The sequence below is a fragment of the Bombus terrestris genome, chromosome 13, assembly GCF_910591885.1.
Source record: "Bombus terrestris chromosome 13, iyBomTerr1.2, whole genome shotgun sequence".
In the NCBI taxonomy this organism is placed as follows: Eukaryota; Metazoa; Arthropoda; class Insecta; order Hymenoptera; family Apidae; genus Bombus; species Bombus terrestris.
Genome location: NC_063281.1, coordinates 12,911,404 through 12,931,290, shown reverse-complemented (window position 1 = coordinate 12,931,290; position 19,887 = coordinate 12,911,404). Strand labels below are relative to the sequence as shown.

The 19,887-nt window shown below is 35.2% G+C and overlaps 3 protein-coding genes across 12 annotated transcripts in view; 1 reads left to right on the top strand and 2 right to left on the bottom strand.

Annotated features, from left to right (window-relative positions):
• Nucleotides 1–1,977, top strand: part of LOC100649030 (integrin alpha-PS2) — a 74,768-nt gene extending 72,791 nt beyond the window's left edge. For all 10 annotated transcript variants that reach the window (XM_012315487.3, XM_003400092.4, XM_048411393.1 and 7 more), the window contains one exon: nucleotides 87–1,977. In XM_012315487.3, coding sequence (XP_012170877.1) covers nucleotides 87–179 — 93 coding nt within the window. In that variant the 3' untranslated portion in view covers nucleotides 180–1,977. The remainder of the gene's footprint in view (nucleotides 1–86) is intronic.
• LOC100649512 (PAN2-PAN3 deadenylation complex catalytic subunit PAN2) lies at nucleotides 1,753–12,970 on the bottom strand. The gene is made up of 21 exons (XM_003400096.4): nucleotides 12,502–12,970; nucleotides 11,730–11,917; nucleotides 11,397–11,566; nucleotides 11,201–11,321; nucleotides 10,934–11,130; nucleotides 10,632–10,845; nucleotides 10,422–10,555; nucleotides 10,187–10,333; nucleotides 10,005–10,101; nucleotides 8,104–8,337; nucleotides 7,761–8,006; nucleotides 7,442–7,688; nucleotides 6,570–6,749; nucleotides 6,318–6,484; nucleotides 5,803–5,971; nucleotides 5,192–5,708; nucleotides 4,783–5,000; nucleotides 4,575–4,704; nucleotides 4,250–4,471; nucleotides 3,495–3,756; nucleotides 1,753–3,418 (listed from the first exon to the last, which is right to left on the bottom strand). Exons 1-21 carry the CDS (start codon nucleotides 12,581–12,583, stop codon nucleotides 3,404–3,406), a joined length of 3,957 nt encoding a protein of 1,318 aa, XP_003400144.2. The 5' UTR covers nucleotides 12,584–12,970; the 3' UTR covers nucleotides 1,753–3,403.
• Nucleotides 12,971–13,745: 775 nt separating this feature from the next.
• Nucleotides 13,746–16,958, bottom strand: LOC100649635. Its single transcript, XM_003400097.4, has 6 exons — nucleotides 16,078–16,958; nucleotides 15,239–15,377; nucleotides 14,970–15,159; nucleotides 14,715–14,788; nucleotides 14,374–14,638; nucleotides 13,746–14,128 (listed from the first exon to the last, which is right to left on the bottom strand). The coding sequence occupies exons 1-3, from the start codon at nucleotides 16,711–16,713 to the stop codon at nucleotides 14,972–14,974; spliced, it is 963 nt and encodes a 320-aa protein (XP_003400145.1). The 5' UTR covers nucleotides 16,714–16,958; the 3' UTR covers nucleotides 13,746–14,128; nucleotides 14,374–14,638; nucleotides 14,715–14,788; nucleotides 14,970–14,971.
• Nucleotides 16,959–19,887: the final 2,929 nt, after the last annotated feature.

Below are 19,887 nucleotides of genomic sequence, written 5' to 3'. Positions count from 1 at the left end.
CAACTGCATCTTCCGTGAAGCCTTAAAACTGAATAAGCTAAAGAACTGAAACGATTTTACAAAATATCTTTTTATTTCTTCGACAGTGCGGGTTCTTTAAGAGGAATAGACCGTCAGATGCACCAGAAAGGCAACCATTGAACAGGAACGGCCATTTCCAGCAGGGTGACGACCACTGAGAAAAAGGGCCCAGTATCCATCGATGGAATTCATTTCAAATCTCGAAAGTCGGACTGAACGAACGAGCCAGGGAGGGCCTTTTAATCCTCGAATCTCGCGAAGGAACAAATTTACCCACTGCCTGGATCACGGCTCGTCCTAACTGTAATACAGTCCCGTGTCAAGCAACACTGTGACTGATATTACGATTATTGTAATTAACAAAATCGCGAGTGCCTTTATCTCCAGCCCCGAACGAGGAAACTGCTCGAGCATTTTTACTTACATCGAATTACGAACGAATAGGCGATGTAAAAAAAGGTTCTGGGGCGAATCTGCGATTATTTTCTACTGCCACTGAATACTCCTTCCAGCTCCTGCAGCTCGATCATGCAAGTTTCTAGTCAGGAGACGTTTTTCTTTTTCTTTTAATTATTATTATTATTATTATTATTATTATTATTATTATTATGTCATTTTTTAATTACCTGTAATTTACTTAAGCCACATGCTCGTCGATGATTACGAGCGAATACGAAGATCGATCGAACTGCCTCGATGACGTGGAGGTCGAAGTGGCCTGCAGATACACCTTGCAATTTATGGAAAATAGATTGCACTTTTTCACTCCGTGTAGAATTTATCATAATCTTTCCTTTTTTTTTTAAAGGAAATGTCCGCTATGGAGAATTCTGAAAAAATAAGATCAAAGAGTGAACGAGTTTTTTTTATTTTATCGGTCTTGTACAAACGCTGATTATATTCCGGGGCTCGAGCAATTGCAAAATAGTTGAGATTACCAAGAGAAAAATGTCTAGTTCTGTGTTGTAAATATACTATAGTATATTTATTCTGGCTTACCTGGTGGAATATTCAGAATAATAATTTATTAATTCTATTTTCCATTAGAAGAACGTTTAATCGGCTCGAATGCTTCGATTCACGTCGATAGAGATCTCATTCGTCGCCGACATCGGCAGTCGATTTTATATTTGTTCTCCTTCTTAAAACAAGCTCGAGAACGGGAGTTTTCGATTATTTATTAAAATTTCTACATTATTATATGTATATGTAACGTATGATAGAGCGTCGTAACGTGAAACCGGGGCTTGCCCTGACTGTATGTGTGTACAATCTTGTAAATTATTAACTGTATTACTAAAAACCGTTCAGAAAGTAACTTAGCTAACACAAATTAATAATTGTGTAGGGAGCAAACGAATTTCTGAATAAGCGGGAAAGTAGAAACTGACTTGTACATACAGACTTAAGGTGTAATATTAAAAGAAAAAAAAAATATATATGTATATTAATTAATAATATTATTAATATTAAAGACGGTATTTTATTTTTAAACGTGGGTGAAAAATCGCCTCTGATAAAATTACTTTATCAATTCTAAGAAATCTAGAATTTTTTAACGAGAATAATTTTGAAAATATATGTCATGAAAATGGAGAATTAATTAATTTTTCATTGAGACCAACTAGTGATCTCGGTGGGATGATCCCCCTTTATTTCAAACTTATTCCCTGTTTTAAATAAATTCGTATCCTTGTATCAGGAGATTCGTCACAATATGATGAGAAACGATTAATTTTTCATATATCATTTATTAGAAAAATCACAATGACGTAACAGCAGTAGACATAAAACAAATGCATGATTAGCATGAATATCATACTCTCACTGTTGTTTCTACGATAGTTGTATGGATCGTTTTTCGTTAGACCTGCGTTAATTTGTAAAGTTACGTCGCGCATAAATGATAAGAAAATTGTTCCAGATATAAAAAAATATATCTTTCGATAATCTTGATTTATTTGATAGATTTTGACAATGTTTCTACTCTCTCACTCTCTCGCACATACACACACACTCTTTCTCTCATTTTGACTTTTCATTGTCTTTGATAAAATTTATACAAAAATAATCTTATGAGTACAATCATTTTGTAAAATATATTACCGTATTTCATTTAATATTTTACTTCTTGCGTTTTAAGAACCTCGAAGTAGAAAAAGTCTTTAGAAAAATTTCTGGTTCTTTCAATGATTGATTTTTGTTTTTTTTTTTTCGATCGAGCAAAAATGGTCTGCGTATATTCGTGAGACAAAATGAAATCTACTACCGGGACGAAGTAAATCTTGTAAAAAAGCGTCTCCATATTTTTTCTCCCGGTTTCTGCCTTCTCTAATGAGTTGTCGTTGGGAAAAACGGTACAAAAGTCAATATTTTAAAAAACATACATATAAAAAAAGGAAATCATGAAACGTTTCGTACAGACATACTCATCCACCTCTAGAATTATTGCTAAAAATATTAATCTTTCGTTATATACACGTACTGTTAGCCCTTCAACGACGTATAACGTATGCATACGTTCTATTTCTTCATTATTTTTATCAAAATTTGTTGATAATTTGGTAAAATATTTTTGTATAACAATTTAACTTATCTCGTTTAAACGTTCAGTCTTCGAAACTTCAATATCGGTAGATCGAAATAATTTTCGAACTTTGATAGATTTTTTAAATTTCTCAAATTCAGTGATCAAAGTAGTGTGTCGTTGAAGAGAAAACAATTTACCAAACAGAATGGTTTAAGTGTATATGTTATCTTCCATTTAAGATACATCGAGAAAACAAAATAAATATATTCACATCTTCGGCAGTGTGAGGTCGATACTCCTCTTCAAAAACTAATGTGCTATCGAACAATATGTATGTACATTATGTATATACGATGGTCACCAAATGTGTACCAGATATTTCGTTTCGATCCTTGCCGAAAAATTACAATCAACGCGAAATTTTGTTTTCTCTAACGTCTTGCTTGATAATTTACAGGCGGAGGCTAACTAAAAGATTTACAATTCACGGTCAATAATTGAGTTATGTTTATACGAACCGATGTCGTGAGATAAGAAAATACTAAATACGATTAACAATGTAATTGTACCCGTAATCATTAACACCCGCGACATCATCAAGACATAATCTTAGAATTTCCCTAGTTTCTATGTACGAATAATTGGATTTGTTTTCGAACAGAATAAACGCATGGACCGAAATAAAAAAAAAAAAAAACAATGTTTCAAAATTCAATCGTCGATTTGTTTATGACTATACTTAAAAATTCAATCCTCGATTTGTTTATGACTATACTTAAAAATTGTCGTCTAAACTTCATTGTCTTTGCATGTAACTAAATCATACACTTCTTCCTGAGGGTCATCCTCGTATCAGCTATCCGGAACCTGAAGACAGACAAATTAATTAAAAATATTTATGTATATTTGGCTATGGGTATTTTAAGTAATCGATCATCCTTACTTTCCATTGTAGTTGGTTGCCAACATTGTAAAGCTCCTTTAACGAGTCCGCCAGTTTTCCAGAATTCTCCAACTCCTTGTATTTACGATACAACTCGAGAGCAGCCCTGGCATCTTCGGTAGAGTCGTGTGTTTCCGACTGAATCTTCTTACCCAAAAAGTGCCACGTAAGAAAACGCAACGATACCATACGATGACGAGGTAAATGAAACAGCAATACTGTGTCTACGACCTGCTCCGGTGGAACAACTAAATTTATCACTCTATGAACAACGAGAAAAAAACATATGTAAAATCAATATGATTGATGTGGTATTAGACGTGTTAATATATTAAAGAGGCGAGTGGTAAAAATGTAATAGTCAATGTACATTAAAATCACTTTAAATATAAGTACAGAGATAGTGTATGTCGGTCGTAACCTTCGCTCACTCAATTCTACCGTATGACTCGCTATGTTGTTCCGCTATACTACTCGCTATACTCTTCGCTATACTGATTCTCTCTAAAGACTGATTAGAGAGGATGTTCGTCTATTTATATTGATCGGTAGACTTACAAAAAATTCAAATTTGATTCCGGTTGACGATTACAAATAACGGCGATGTTTTTTGTCCAGAGTTCGTTTACTTTTGAATCTAATAAATCGAAACAGCTTCAACGCTCTAAGGTACAACAATATGAGTCACTCCCGATTCGAATTGTCCTACGACTCATGTGCCGCTACATAATAAAAGCAGAAAGTAATGTAATTACCTAAAATCATTCTTCAGGCCATGACCAACGAACATGATCCCGTTATCAACGAGAAATCGTAGTTTTTGGTACGTTGATTTTAGAGTTGTTAAGTGCTTGCTACTAAAGTTTGCATCCAAATCACCTGGTTGAATCCCACTGAATTTTGTCAGGTAATCTACTACCTGTTCTTGAGTGCTTATGTAATCGTCTATAAAGGGAGTTCCTTCCAGAGGACCTTGGCTGTTTAAGGAATTAAAAAAATATTAAGCAAGAAACACAGTGATCCAAAAAATGGTTATACTAATGTAAAAATGATAAGAAAATAGTTAAAAATTGTACATACCCACGTATACAAGTTATACGTGCAACAGACATGTGACTTGGTTTTATAGTGGACATTTTTCCATCACTACGAAGTTCAGATTCTTCCTGATTCAACGTTACAAATTCAGCGTCAATTCCAACTAGTTCACCTATAGAAACAATTTTATCAGTGAATATAATTTTACGTATGTAATTTAATGTCTTTTATTTCTATATTTGATAGAAACCTGTTTTAGGCATTTCGTCGGATGTCAATGGGGTAAACGTGATACCCCTTGTTCCTCCACTGCGAGCGATACATTTATCTTCACCAAATACATCATAGGTAAGCGGACTAACAAATGGTGCTGGTTCAGGTGCAGGTACAGCAGTATAATGAAGAACACACGGAACCTTCCAATCAAGATTGAACCATACCGCTTCTTGCGGTGTCACTGCGGATATACTAAACAAAATAGACAAATTTTCATTGCAACTTGTAACAAAACTATAAAACTAACAAAGAAAGATTCCAATTTAGAACATTTGTATGCATAGAAAACTTTTCAAAGTTTTCCATCATTCATGCCATCCATACGATTCTTCGTCGATTATTCTAGTATCATTGAGTACAGAAAATGAATTACATTTACGTACCAAAAATCGTTAAAAATGTACCACTGCGACACCGCACTACCAGCCGATCGTTCATGATAATTTGGTCCGACTCGCAATAGCGCAACGATATTCCTCTTATCTTCGTTACTCTTATCATCGATGTAGCAAACCACAGCACTAAGACTATACCGAATTTTGCTTATCTTATCCAAATTTTCATCAGTTTCGTTTCCTTTCTCCACATCGTCATTTCGTACTGTGTTAACATGATTTTTAACCACTTTCTCTTCTTCTCCGGAGATCTCAGATTCTTGTATCTTATTATCCCCTTGACCATTTTCTACTATGACCTCATTGACCGTTTTACTACTTTCGTTAGAGTCGCTCTTTGGAGTGCTGATCTTTTCTACGAATAATTCACAATTGCTATCCAAGGAGATCTCTATATCGTGTGGAATCCACGAATGAGAATAGTATAAGTGACTAGGCGGTGTTGTGACCGATTGCGGTGTCGAAGTTGTTATGGGTGGAGTAACTGGTGGCGTTTGTATATTTTCTAATAAAAAATTTAAATAAAACAGATCGAAAATGTTAGTTAGGTAAGATATAATGAAAATTCTGAAAAATTGTAAAATGGATTGTAACTGTACCTGGATCTCTACCAATGTGTCTGAACCTACAGCCAATACGGGTACAATTGTTGCCATATCGACATGGTTTCGCAGTAATGGGGACAGGACTCGAAGATGGACTACTTTCTTTGCCATTTAATACTTTTTGAACGACTATATCCATTTGCGCTTGCCAGAATGCTTTATCCTACAATAGTGGTAATTTTAGAATGTTAAAAGTCATCATGGAACTTAGTATGTGCTTGCAGTCTATGAGATGCAGTCACGAAAGAATTCTGATGATTAGTTATTAAATTATTCAATGTGTAAAACATGATTAGGAATAATGAGTAATGAAGTATTTCATACCGAATATTATAAATATTTCATACAATATTATAGTGACATTTCGGAAATTGGATATTAGTAAAATAATAGTAATTGTAAAACAATCTTTTTCACATTATTCAAGAATATTTTTATATTTATGGCTGCTCCCTGTTATAACTGCTAGATTTTTATATGAAACACTTATAAGATTGTGTCTGATGTACCTGCTGTGTATCTAAACCGCAATTCAGAGCTAATATCTGAGGTAGTTTAGTCAGTTGTCGAGACTGGAGTGTGGGTGTAAACTTCTGACAATTGTCACACCATGCAGGTGTAATTTTCTCGGGCCTTAAACTACGGGTAAGAACACTAGTAAATGGAACTTCTTCGGCTGCAAAGGATAAAAATTCATTCATCCTGTATAATGATAATTGATGTGTATATCCAACATACATATAGCGTAAATAGTGGCTTACAAGGATGCGTTAATTCCGGATAAACTAAGTTGCATAGCAACATGATGGAATGTTTCGTAGCTTCTTGGCCACATTTGAGACAGCGGTGTATATGCATTTGTTCAGATCCAAACAGACGACTAATCTCTGTCTCTTCATCTCGTACTTCGTTCTCCTCGATAGATTTTTTGCTGTTTTTGTCTATTCGAAATAAATATTTGTATAAGTTTTTTCGAATATCATTATTTTTTTTTGTAGTTTTAAGATATTATACGTTAATAATGGAAATTTATAAAAAAATATATAAAAAAATTCAATAGCCTTTCATGAGGATCTATTTACTAATATGATAATTTCAGGAGAATAGTATTTGTATTGGCAATGCATTATTGCTATCCCTTTTTTACAGACAATATCGCTATTTAAAATATTCTAATTTTCTCCTTAAAAATATAAAATGAAAAGTTTAACGAATTTATTGAAAATCAGAGCAATGCAGACACAAAACAAATTTTTGCAAATAGGCTATGCATTCGCAGAAAATAAAGTCATTTTTCCTATAAAAAAGAAGAGGAAATATAGGTAAAAACGAAATTTAAAGAAAAACGTGCTTAAACAAGAAACTAAAAAGCTTTCTGCATAAACCTAGCACAATAAAAAAGAAGAGGATTAACTGGCAACCTCGATATATCCCAAGAATACAGATATGAAAATATACATAATTTTTATCATTAAAAGAAGAAAGAAATTTTTTTAAAACTTGAAACTTAAAAACTTTAAAATTTCTTTGTATTCTTTGGATATGTCGCCACAATGGTCAAATAATCATATACAAAATGAAAAATAAACACAAAAAGTGCCCAATAAAAAGGTTACACGTGAATTGTGTTTACCTTTCGATGTGATCCACATATATTTACCATCCTCCTCCTGTTTTTTTCTTTTCTTCCTTTCTTCTGCATGGCTTCTATATCGGGAGCCAATGTCCTGCAAAATGCTAGGAAAATCCTGTTCGTTATAAACAAACGGAGGACACTTTGGTCCTGATTTAAGCCGAGCAGCTTCCTCTTCCTCCAGTTGCCGTTTCTTTGTTTCCAGAACTTCGTAATGGATCTGATGTAATATAAATCTGTTCCAACTCTGAAATTCAACAGTAGTATTAACATATTAATATTCAACACAGACATTTACGTTCTGTATTTGGATACATACCTGTATCAATCGCATCAAATTCGTTTTCCTTTTGGCTTCCGGGTGGAGATCGCTGAGTATAAGTCCCAAAGCTGCTGCTTCGGGAACCGTTCTAAAAGCTCGTAGGAAATTGGCTGCCTGACAAGGCAGTCCTCGGGACGTGTCTAGCATGTGAAACAAGAATCCTAGTTCGCAGGATAGGCAGAATTCTCTTTGGCATGAGTGAGAGAGCAGCGCTATTCTTACAGGTTCGCAATAATAAAGTAACTGGAAAATACGTGATGTATTTGAGTATCTGAGCTTGTTTCCCTGCAAGAAGAATAAGCTTTCTGGATATTCATTGTGTTGATTGAACTAAGCTTACCTGTAACATAGCGTTACAATAACTGTTAGGAAGAGTTGCCTCGAGACCGCAGAAGTTGGTGTGATTATATTGATCAAAATCGAATTCATCGTAACCGAGACGTGAATATTTCAACTCGATTTTGCGATAACGTTTAGGTATGGCCACAAAGGTGCCGTCATCTGTTTTTGACCGTGAATCGCCAGCGAAAAGCTTTGCGACTACTCCCCGACGTTTTTCCAAATTGTAAGGTATCTGCAAAAGAGGTATTATTTATTTTTCTTCAATCAGTCAAACGACTTTCGCTTTTTCTCTTAAATAAATTTAATAAGATTAAAATTGCGATGTACTATATGAACGTGATTTGCAGCATGAAAAAATAAATAATACCTATTGAATACGCGTGGGACCGAGCCAATAAGTTAGGTTTAAGTGTATGTCTTACAACCTTTATTTCACTCAAATACAACTTCCATTATTACATTCTTGAAGGAATATATTCTATATAGGCATTAGATATACTATCGATTATTAGCCACAAAATCATTAAACTATAACAACCATTCGAACGAAATGCATCGATTACAAACGCTCCAACGCGAAATCAAAGGCAGTAAATAGTGTTCTTCTTGAGATCCAAGACTTCAAAATTTGAAACACGATATGATTTGTTGGAAAGCAGATCAAAACTAAAATTACACAGCATAACATAAGCCTATAGAGAGCATATTTTAAATAATTCGTGGAACTATATAACGAATTATGCAATGCAATATATATGTACATCATTTTAGAACACGTTCATTGTAATTCCTAGATTGGCACATTATTCATATTTGTCTTGATAAAAAGTTAGTAAAAAAGTTATTGCTTTTTTGAAGAAATTGAGGCAGATGCAACCATTGCTCTTCAATAACTGCAATTTTACACAGCCATTAAGGTGCTACTGGTATGCAGATCTTAAAATAAATGTCAATGTTTCTCAACCTTTCAAAGATATTTAGATAAAATTTAGTAAGATTCTTAAAAATTTGAAATTCGGCTCGAGACAAATTTACTAACGTTCATATTTTATAATAAAAATCTACAGTAACAGACTCTTATCGGTGAAAATAATAGGATTCAGTAACTATATTTATTATATATATATATATATATATATATATATATATATATAATTGAAAAATATATCGACTAAAATTAAGAAAAAAACTTGAATATTATATAATACACGTGTTCAATGTCCTACTTAGGTCTTTTTCTCTCATACATATTATCATAGAGGAAATTATTAGAATGTTGTAGACTAGCTTATGAAAATATATCACGATCTTTTAAGGTTGTTCATGGACTACAATATTTATCACGAAATGTTATCAGTCTTAAATCACATCATATTATTCTGGCTTCTCTAAAAAATTCAAAGTACGAAGCTCGAATTCCTTTTCCTTACAATATATCGTTCTGATTAACTGTATCAATTTATACCACTGAAGCTATAATAATGTCAATTAGATTATATTTCTTAGCTATGTTATGCAACTAATATTGTCTGATAACTGATTCAATTAATAACAATTAATAACTATATGTGTCAATACAAAACACAACTATATTCAGTCATAAGTATATAATTCCCTAAAGACAAACTGTTCTTTCTCAAAACTGATTTAAAACTATATGAAGTTAAAGATAAATGAGGACTGTCCACGTTTGGCAGCGATAATTTGTTCTGTTTTACTCCCATTGGTGTAACTGGCAACAAAAAAGTCAAACATCAAGACTAATATGATAGTATAATCTTAAATGGGAGTCATGGAAAACACTCTGTGAATGGAAGACAGGAAATTCGGATTTTAGGAGAGATTTAGAAGAGTCGAAGAAGAATATTGTACAAGAGTGGGAGAATATTTTTTCCTCACTTGATTTCTGCGAAATGCCTGTGGATTTGGGGCATAACCTATAGTTCCTTGCATCTTCATTGTACGCAATATTTCAGGATCAATCGGTGGTGTTCTTCTGTAAAGACATAGAAAACAAGTTTGGAATTAGTTTTTTTATTAACACTATTTGTTCAATTTAATTGTCAGTTATTATTACCTACCTATAAACATTTCTCAAAAATTCCTCTGGCCAATCGCTTAGCAATGGCTGCCCAGTATAATACATTGGTATTGTACTTAGTGGTGTAGTATCATCATCGAATGATATATGTGGAAGTGGCTCAACTGGATCAGCAAATTCAGTTGGTCTGGATAAATGAAAACAGAATCATTGTTCAATGCTTTCTAACTTCAGCTGGAATTTTTTTATTTAAAAGATTTAATATATTTACTAACCGAGAAAATGTATTAAACTGGGGTTCAGGTGTATTTGTAGACATAAGATGTATAGAACCTGCCGAATCTCCAAAGCACAGACACTGAGATGTAGAAGACACATCAAACGATAATATTGCTCCACTATTTGCAACCTATCAATACAAAAAAAACTTGTACATTATCTAATTATAGATCACCCTTTTTGCACATATGACATATAACATTTACCTGATACAAGCATGTCACAGATGGCTGTACATTAGCATAGATAGTATCAAGAAGTTGCATTTGTCCCGATGGTGCTACAACAGCTAAACGACTGGAATAGCTGGGTAGGAACTTCAATAGAAGAGGGCACACCAAAGTTGCAACTGGGCTTAATGCTCTCATTTGTCTCAAGTCATATGCCATTAAGAATCGATCTACTGTCAAACCCTGACGACTAAATCAAGAAATTAAATGAGTTAAAAACTTTAACAATTACAATAGTGTTTTCAATGATGTATTAATTATGGTGTTTTAAATCTTACCAGTTACTGAAACCACAAGTAACAAGGTAATTTCCTTGAACATCAAAGTCACTGAGAGAACCACTGTGGGTATCAAAAGTATGTTCTATTGATAATGTATTTGGATCCCTGAGATCAATTCTTCCAGCAGGATTGCCACAGCATATAAGTCTGCTATGCTGCCTTAAAATTGCACAACCATTTTCCCCTACATGTACCTATAAGTACAATATGTTACAAATACATATCCACATAATCATGTTATTCTATCAACAAGGTGAAACTCACTAATCCAGTCTCTTTCCCTCTTGTTAGATCAAAATTGATTATTTTTTCCTGATGACCTCCCATAAGCAACCCTGTTGGTGAAATTTGAAGCATGCACTGCATGTCTATCATATTTGGTGACCTGCAAATCCTTTATTTTTATACAAAAAGTTCATAAATTCATAAATGTTATACAAGTACTACAAAATTAACATACATATGTGAAAATATTGGTATACCACGTCTCAATTGATATCGTAATAAACTCTGTGTCAAGATTAAAATTCCTTCATCTACTGGATGAATATGCCGAATTTCTTGAGTGGCATGAACTTGAAACGAGGTGTACTTTTGTAAACCAGGCCCATAATAAGACGTCACATGACCCTACGAAGCATTATTCTTAGTCAATGTAATTTTAATAATTATTTAATAAATATCACAGTGTAACATGAATTAGATGCTATTTTAATCATACGAATTACATAAAGTAAATGATAAAAGTAACAAAATGTATAATTTGTTAACTAGACAATAAATGTTATAATACCCCTTGATTTCCCATCCACATGAGCTCTTCGACATTGTCAAAGGTGACAGTGGAAACTCCAAATCTATCCCCCCCATCAGCAAGTACATTACGAGTTTCATGAAATTCAGCCCCGGCAAATTCCTCTCCAAATTGTTCCGTTGCAGGTACATACTCATCACCAGTTAAAACATAATTTGGTTCTTCCCCTGTAATAAAAGATGAGAAAAGATGTTGACAATGGAAATTCTTGATGTTGTTTCAATATCAGTCAATATCATTAAACATAACTTGTGACAACATTTCAACATTGAATATAGGTTACAGATTATTAAAGTCGATTAATCTTTGTTATCATTGTTTACGAATTGTAATATTTCTGCCTGAACGAGCGCCTCTAATTTTCACAGTTGAAAACAACAACATCACAGCTGATTTGAATCGCGTGTCTAACCTTTGAATTTTGTAAGATTGTTTTGGGTCGAACAGCTGATCGGAACTAAGCATCATGTTCCGAAAACAGCGGAAAGAGTGGGAGTAACCAATAACGGTTTATTGAATTGGTGGACAAGAATTAATGAGACAAAAGATATTATGCGATACTAACGGCTAATGGGACGCCAGATCGCGCACCATGATTCGAGCAACGAGTGTCATAGAACAAAGAGGTTTCGCGCCTTTCCAAGTCTTCCGAATCTTGGGACGAAAAAATCATATTTTGATGTAATTGAATTCATTTTGCCGCCTTCGGAAGAGAGAAAGAGTGTTAAAATGATATATATAAAATACTTACAAAGGAGTTGTTGTTCGTTAACACCACTATCGGCCGTGGCCTGTATGGACGGGTTGTAGTGGCCCAAAACTGAGTATTCCATAATATTCCCGTCTTCAGGCCGTTCGATTTTGAAACATCAAATTACTGTTAGTACGAAGATAGTCGTAAAATCGTTGCCCCAATGATCATTCTCTTTTCATAGCACACTTTTGGACACGCACACGCACGTACCGTAGTCGCCTTGGCAACTGTGCAACAAGCAAAACACTTCGTCACGAATATTCACACTTTTCTCGCTACCAGCTGATTTGAACTAACGAAAATTATAGTTAACACGACACTTTCTACACTTGTTTATCATAAGACATGAACCGACCTACTCGTCGAACAACCTTTAATTCATGATTGCCCTTTTCTACGCGTTCACCCTTATATAGCCTTATTGTGGCTCAAAGGTGTCGCCACCTGCTACTTCGCGCGTCAATCAGTACTGCCAATAGCAACGACGTAAGAATCTCTAGATTTCATTATTCGGTTAGTTGCCGCCCTAAATATTGTAGAAGAAAGGCGCGAAGCTGGAGAGAAAATTTAAGAAAAATTACGTTTAAAGGATTGAGAAATCGATGGAATTGATGGAGAAAAGTATATAATTCAAGTACTTTTACGATTTCATAAAATTCTTATGTTAAAGGAATAATTGAAAGTAATAGAGCAATTTTATGAATGAATTTTCAGGCCAGACGGTGTCTACGATTGAAAAACGTTCGATTCTGCTCATGTATCACTCATGCTACGCGAAAAAGTAAGTGAAATAAAAAAATAATATTCATAATTATATCGTGAAATGTACTATAAATTTGAAATGCGCTATAAATTCAAATCACTAAGATATATGCATGTATACTTTTGAGAAATATTTTGATAATTATTGTTCTAAATTCATAACGACATTTGTATAACGCCATCTTGATATGTTGCTTTGCCTTTTGTAATAAGATTTGAATTTATTTACCATTGTATTAAAAAATTTAAACTATTGTTTCTTAATACATCCATCGATAATGTTAAAGTTAATGTAATGCATTTTGTTTTTTTAAAAAAGATCGTGAAAAGATATAATCCTATAAGATATTACTATAACGAAATTCGTAATTAGGTTAATTATAAAATACGTTATTTTCGATTGTAAATTATACAATTTTCGCTTAATTATCTGAATATGCTATTCTTTGCTTTTTGAAACGTATTTTCGTATAAAATGATTTGAGTAAAGAATGGAAGAATTTATTTATCAGACATCGATATACATATGTACATATATATATATATTTCACAATTTTTGATTAACGTTTTACATATTACGTGAGAAACGATGAAAATCACAAAAGTGTCGAAGTATTCGCTGTTTAAAGGGAGGTACGGTTATTAATATGAAAATATGTATCGAAGAGAATCTCTAAACTTTTTCCAAAATACATTCATATTATATTTTAATTAGTTTCACACGGTCGTCGCCTTGTATAACAATATCGTATACAACAGAGTAGGAATAGATTAGATGTACTAGCCGTGTTTATTCATTTTGCACTTTGATTTCAATTTTGCGATTACCTATTCTCAAAGACGCTTTCTACGGGTGTATTACCTAAAAAGAAAGAAATGATACCATTGTATTAATTAATTTTCATGGAAAATATGTAGATTTAGATCATCGATAAAAAAAAGAAAAAAAAAATGAGTATGGGCCATTTTCAATACTACGACATAGCGTTTTATTCTATTATACGTTTTTAAATATATTTACTGTATGTAATATTCATTTATACGATTTTTTAATATTAATTTAGGAAAGAAAAGAATATTAAAATAGAAGCAATATGTAAAAGTTACCTTATAGAGAACAGAAACGATTAAAATTATGGTTGGTGGAACGGTAATAAGCAGATTTGTTGTTGATTTTAACAGCGGGGAGGGGGGGGCGGCGGCAGATTTAGAAGATTTTTTGCTACTATAAAATTTCTGTTAAGTAGACAGAATTGTAAAATATGAACAGGAAGAAACAACGATTTCATTGGAAGTCCTTTTGGGTTGTTTCACGAAGTAGTAAGAATTTTTAAAGAATTCGTGAACATAATCGTTGTGCGATATGTAAGACCTAACAAAACAATTTGAAATCGTGTTAATCATTAAAAATCTTTTTAATCTCATTTACAATGTTGTTGAAAACGTACCATTCAGTCTAAGACGTGTACCCTGTTAGTGTTAACGCGAATGAATTTTCAAAGAATTCAATTGATCGACCTTACTGAAACGGAAGTAAAATATAATTTAAGTTGTTAATATACAAGTTTAAGTTTGTGAAAGTTACTTCTGCATAAACGCAATTTATTACCGATGACATATAGATTCAATTAAATCAGCAATACTCGAGAAAGAATTCCGATTCTACTTTTCCAATGGATCTTCGTATTGCCTTGAATCGTTACCTTTAATGCCGTCGAATCAGGCGTGTGCGATGATGAAGAGCGCTCATGAGGATTCCGACCTCTTCGTCGGATTCGGCCGATTGGCGTCTCGATTTCCGATTATTCGGTGTTCCACTGACCGATCCAGAGTTTTGTTTAGATGGTTGCGTTGGGAATGACGAGCGACGGATAAGAGGCGGCGGTCTCGCACCTACGGTTCGATTTAGTGTCACTTATGTTAAACGATACGTTTATGTAGGCTAATCGAGCTGGTTTAATTATACTGCTACCTAATAGGCGTAAAGCAGATCGATGCATTTCGAAAGATCTCGCACTCTTCATTGGGTACCTCGGTAGGAATCTCCTCTGAACGGATAACTCGACCATGGACGTTTTTCTTGAGCTGATACTATCTGCCTTAGACGAGTCCTTATGCGTTTTTTAAACATATATATATACATGTTTGTATACTCGTGTCGTATTGTTTTTCATATATATTTATATATACTTTATGCAACATAGAATAGGAAAATGCATTTCGGTGCGCGTGAAATCAATCAGTGTAACGTTTCGTTGCATCCACTTTTACAAAAATATGGTTCTACTTGTTAACGTGATATGACATTACACGTCCATACTGTATGTGATTAACTAGTATCGTATGCTACAGTATCTGTTTGCGGTAGTGTCTAATCTGTGATACTAAGAATTTATTTAATGACACTGCTACTTCTAGAAATTTTCTATTCTATAACATTTCGTTCTTTAAATACCTTAGTCAATCAAGATTCTCTGTGTACTATGAATCTACACAGACCATAGTCGCAACCAAGAAATTCTAGTTCGCATATTACTATTACTTTCATCGATGTCTTTTTTTTTTTTTATTCTTTAAATCGATATTCTACTATTATAGCTTTCAAGGAACATTCATGTCGAATGTTTCGTTAAACGAGCATCTCTATCTCTGCCTCTTAAATGTACCTGTAACGTATCTACACTGATTGGATTTGCAACGACGAGAAATATAATCGTTAGAAATGGTGCGTTATAAAGATCACGGAATGGATATATATCACTATCTGGATCAAAGTTACAAGATAAACTAGTGCGGTTTCCGCTGTAATACCTTATCTCTAGCGAAACGTATTCGCAATACTTCAACGAGAGCAGCGATTGCTGAAATGAGAAGCATCGTCACGAGAATGTGTCCGGCGACCAGAACCGATTTCGTTCGACGATCTTTCCCACTTTCTTCAACTTTTTCCGTCGAATTCTCACCGACGATCTCCTTCAATATCTTGGACGTTTCATTATTCCCTTTGTTAACAGGTTCGCTCTCGACATCTCCGTTATTTTCCTCCTTCGTGTCGTTAATCGGACAGACTCGCGTGTAAGTGCAATTTCCATCGTAATCACTTTGAAAAACCGATATCAATCTGTCTTCGTACTCGAACCTTGGACAGCGTCTCAACTTTCGATGATCAACCGGGATTATTATCGCTTCGACCGTTACGTTCTCCGTCGTTTGTATCGTAGTATTTTCGCCGATCGTTTCGTTTCGACTGTAATAATTCGTGTTCAAGAGCAATCGCAATGGCAAGGAAAGCAACACCCCGAAGATGGTTAGTATAACGAGAATGCTGACGTTAATGCCCATCGAAATCCGCTTCTCGGACATCTTGACAGAAGCTTGTAACCGAATCGCGTTCACAGCACGTTCCTCGTACGTTCCTGCATCTTGCATGATTGCACCGCGTTGCATCCGAAGGCCAGGGTTTTCGCGCTCATGTCGAGTCGTTTCGTTCGCTCGACACGTTCCACCATCCACCGCGGCTTTTGCTCCAGTTCACATGGTCGGCACTCGAGACGAGGGTGTAAGAACTTTCGAATTGTTATCGGATGAACGACAATGGGATCGGCCACGATATATATCTCTTTCGTTCAGACGCAACTGTTGCGCATTCTGTTGTGACTGCAGTTTCAAGTGAACCTGGATGTCGGTTGATATTGATTTCCAAGTAGAAGCGGCCGCGTACGCGCAAGTCTCGCGGTACCTCGCCTCCGTTCGAGGAAACTACGAGTTGGCGGTAATTAGATGACGTTTAAATTGACCCCTGTATTAAACAATCAACGCTTACGCAGGAATTGCCCTTGTTCGAGTTTACATTAACGTACGTAATCGATCATACGGTCGATTATTTCTTGTACTGTGCCTACGTAGCTTGCAGTAAATTAATATGTGAATTATTAGACGTCTGGTAGTTGCACAGTTATCAGTAAATGTGGTATAAATGTATCGGGTTTATCGAATTCTTAATTCATCAAGTGGGTTGCTTTTTTCATCCTAGGGACATTTTTAGAAACACGGAATGTATTTTCGGTACATAGAAATTGTTTGAAATCTTTCAAATATGAAAGCGTTCGGTATTTTGAGTGGCCCATATATTGGAGAAGTTCGAATTTTCTGTTTCCTAGGTAGTAACACTTACAAATATTAGTAATTATAGATAAGAAACTAGTAAACACCCCAATTGGGCCAGGTCTAAAGTAAACATATGATATGAATCAGCAATACCGTAGGATATGCATTTATGAGCGTACACGACCACAACATTTGAATAGATTACCATCCCATAAAGTCTATGGAAAGCCCGGGCGTAAAATTAATACATAAGGAAGAGATAAGAGCTTGAAAGAGCATTGACAAAGTCTAATAGTCAAAGTCATCATAGCGTCATATTCTTCGTGTTATACTATACCGTATTCTGAATCTTAATTTGCAAATACATAACATAAACATACTACTAATCGACATCTTTAATTTACCTCCACCTTGAACGTTAATCTCGTTCAAGTTCGCGATATCAATCGATCGGTTGCAACCTGACTGATCACCATTTAGCTGAGAATTCGCAACAGAAACGTCTTGTAAAAAAAAAAAAAAAAAAAAAAAATGCAATCTGCTGGTAGGAATAGGGCGATTGATTTGAAAATTTTCTGTTTCTGCCTATAAAATTTAAAAGGAATATGCGTGTAATAGCAACGTAGTTTATTAACTTTTCCAAATTTGCCATTGGACTTTGATTAGCTATCGGAAGATAAGAATTAACGCGTGTATATCTGTCGATAATCTATAACATTGACACATAGTTAGATACAACAGGGAAAATGTGTTTCAGTCTCGGTACATCTTCAAACTAGCGAGGAAATCTAGTTGCAATGCTAACAGTATGTCGGAACTTTTCTTCTTTTCCTCGCGTTAACCAGGATTAACTACCGCGATCATTAACTGCAGGCCTAGTTTCAGATGAACTTCGAATCACCGATGCAAACAGCGCATTAACTACCTAGATAGCCATCAATCATTAATTAAGTTCAACAGAGCTCAACTTTGACGATCAGATTGAAGTTGGCACTCGTTCTCTGTTTTTACAGTTATTTACCGCTCATTGCATCGTATTTTATAATCTTCTGTCATTGCACAAGCTGCTAAAATTTTACCCAAATTTTCAGATATTTAGAGACAGGACACTAATTTGCCTCACAAAACTGGTCAAGTTCTTATTCCTTGTAAGAAAATCTTAATTACGGTTTTGGAAGGTACATAAGAAATATTTATTGACCATAACACGGTATTTGCAAAAAAAAAAGTATTAAACATAAAAGATATCAAACGTATTCCCTCCGTAGTATTTTGGCATCTCTTCGTCTTCTCCTTCATCTTTTTCCCATCTTTTTCTCTTCCTTCACCGACGGTGTACTCGCGTACTAATTACGTTTCGCACTTCTTTATCTCTTTCTGATTAATCGGAAATCTCGTATAAGACGTGGCAACCGCGGACATCCTACGCCACAGATATTTTCGCGATAGTTTCTATCCTCCGTAAAAGCGAAAAATCTGCATGAAATATAAGGCACGAAGGAATCGTGCCCGCGGTGATAGCGGAGTGGAAGCCCGAAGGCGGCACAACAGTCGATTCATCGCACGATACATAGGCGATTCGGTTTCGCGTGGAGAGGAAGGAAGCGGTAGCAAACGGCGGCAAGGGTGCAAGGGAACGCTTTGAAATGGGCAGGTTCTCTAGCGCGTGCATACATAAATAATATTAGACAATATCGAATTAAAATTCGCATCTTTCTGGCGAGCAACAATGGACCGTGGCACGGCCAACAAAGGAAATGCCCGCCGCAACGACGGCGGCGGAGGTGGTGGTGAGTGGTGGTGATGCTGCGGTGCTCATGGCCGGTGGTGGTGGTAGTATGGTGGTGGCGGCATTTATAAAAGTAATAAAACAGTCGAACAACAACTCGATGGAGTGAGTTGGCAATCAGAAAGAAAGAGAGGTAGCGAGGAAGGTAGAAAGGGCGAGCGAGCGAGATATTCCGCGAAGGTGAAAAGAGGAGAGCGAAAGGAGATACAGAAAAACAGAGCAAAAGAGAGAGACGGAGCGCAGGAGAACAGCGACCCGACCCGACCGACCGGTAGCCCAGCCAGCGCACGTATATCTTGCTCTGCTACACCGCACGCCGATTCTTCGAGGTTCTCATTGATGGATTGGTTCGCCACCGAAACCGAGATACTCCACCTATCATCCCTTCTTGCTTATCGTCCACTTAAATATTCCATTTCCCTTTAAAACATTATAATAACGTATTATCGGGATTAATAATAATTAATATATACGAGCCGCATGATCCGTAAAGGAGATCTCGAGAACATCGAAAAGGCGTATGACTGACCGAGAAAACGTAAGAAATTAACTTCTTTATCGAGCTAACTTGCTCGGCACTTTAACCAACTCGATTATTAATCCATCACTCGGCAAGGTTTATGTACTCGGTGAATCCCATTCGTATCTTCTCTCGGCCATTCGTATCGTTTGAACATCCGTTTCGCGGATAGCGCAAACATTAATTCAATCTTAATACTAGTTCC